Source organism: Rhagoletis pomonella, unplaced genomic scaffold, assembly GCF_013731165.1.
Source record: "Rhagoletis pomonella isolate Grant_MI unplaced genomic scaffold, Rhpom_1.0 Rhpom_scaffold_01281, whole genome shotgun sequence".
Lineage (NCBI taxonomy): Eukaryota > Metazoa > Arthropoda > Insecta > Diptera > Tephritidae > Rhagoletis > Rhagoletis pomonella.
This window is the reverse complement of record NW_023459835.1, coordinates 5,758-7,626: the sequence shown is the minus strand read 5'-3', so window position 1 is coordinate 7,626 and position 1,869 is coordinate 5,758. Positions and strand designations below refer to the sequence as shown.

General features: G+C 37.8%; 1 protein-coding gene across 1 annotated transcript; it reads left to right on the top strand.

The window, feature by feature from the left end:
* The first annotated feature begins 372 nt into the window (after positions 1-372).
* LOC118752170 lies at positions 373-1,349 on the top strand. The gene has a single exon (XM_036487026.1). The coding sequence runs from the start codon at positions 807-809 to the stop codon at positions 1,212-1,214; it is 408 nt and encodes a 135-aa protein (XP_036342919.1). The 5' UTR covers positions 373-806; the 3' UTR covers positions 1,215-1,349.
* Positions 1,350-1,869: the final 520 nt, after the last annotated feature.

Sequence of the window (1,869 nt, the reverse complement as noted above, 5' to 3'; positions counted from 1 at the left end):
TTGACAAACATTTAAAATAAATCAACTAAAAACTGCCTACCTAGTAGAGGTAGAGGAACTACTAAATTTTGTGCAGAGCAAATCATTCAATAAACAACAAAAATGCTGGACACTATCGTCTACATACCCACCATATTGGCGTACGCTTTCATTTCGCTGCTCGTCATTATCCTTTGTTTCATCGTAGTCTACATCAGCCATAGAATTTATGTATGCCTCTACGATAATCTGCCCGTGGCGCATGCGGCGCTCTCAACCATAATGAGTGTGGATTCCAAGGACAATGCGCCGACCAGAACTCATAGCAGCATTTTGTTGCGCTCAACGTCTGGTATAAATGAACGCAAGACGAAAACAGGTTAAATTTACTAGTTTGAATAGAGCTGCAGCGATCCATTGTTGTGCTTCAGGTTGTATGGCCAGAGGCTGCAGCAGCCTTCAGTGTTCGGCGTACGTGTCTAGCTAGCATACGTATAATTTGTGATATGATTTTGAGTTGATGAAGGTTGTTGCTTGGCTGATGGTGGACTTCGGCATAAAATTGTTAATGCTTAAATATTTTGTACATTTCGATTTTCAAATTTTAAACATATTACTATTTTCCATGCTGTTTGAATTTGCGCAATGGTTTGTGTGCTCATTCCACACCCACAATCGACGACATTTCGTTTCAACGCGATCACAATCAATATCCGTCCCCGCCAACTGCTATCACCCATGCAGCGCTGCGTATCATTGTCACACTGGCCCCAACTTACCTAGCCTATGTGGCCTTAGAACTCGAAAAGTGTGGCAAGAAGAGCAACATGAATAAGGAGCAATATAAATTAATTAAGTATTATGATCGTCTATCACAAATACCAATGATAAATCCTTTATCGAGCTGTACCAGCGAACATGAATTGTATGCTACCAGTGGACGCAAGATGAAGCAGAGGCCGCCGCAGATGTCGCGAAATACAATTGATTGCGAGTCAAATGTTTTGGTTAAATCCGCAAATGCTTCCACAAAATCTGTTGCCACTTCGACCACAAAATTAACATCGTTTAATGTAGAGAGTTTTAACGTCAAGCAAGAACCATCTGTGATTCGGCCATCGGGTTCTGTGGTGCGTCCATCGGGTTCTGCGGTGCGTCCATCGGTCACCTTTGCAAATGCGATGAATGCGCTTGGAAATATCAAATTAGCTACACCAGCCGAGGATTCGCAGTGATCTATGTACATATCGTCACCTGAAATTCAAACAGACGCAACAAACATCATCGCTGAAGTGCAAAAAGTCATAACTAATAAAAAATTCAAAATTCACTTTTTGATTTATATAATGGATTTCATCGAATTACTCCCATAAAATTTTATTAAAAAAAAAAAATATTAGTCATGACTTTTTCCATTTCAGTTGCGATGTTGTTACGTCTTTTTACATTACAGGTGACGATATATATATACATATATGCATATTAGTTATGTACTAACTTATAGGCAACTACTCTATATACTTGCATGCATATACATTAGGGTAATCCATAAATAGTTGTGAAAAAGTAAAGTCGGAATTTTAATACTCTCACCCCCTAGGATTGTTTTATACCGAAAAAAATAATACTAACTTTTATAGGTCCGCCAAAAATGCCTGAAAATGCAATGGAGAAATTTTCAAAAATCGTTAGTAATAAAAAATGGTTAAATAAACAATTCGGTATTATTATTGGAGGTCTCTTGAGGTGAACCATAGTTATCCGATCGTAAAATATTGATTTTCAAGAATTCTATGCCATTTCTAAGAAAAGTGATTTTTCGCCCTTAAAAAATTACATGGAAAACTTTGTGCGCTTTGAGCGACCTCTAAATATTTTTTGATTTCGAAA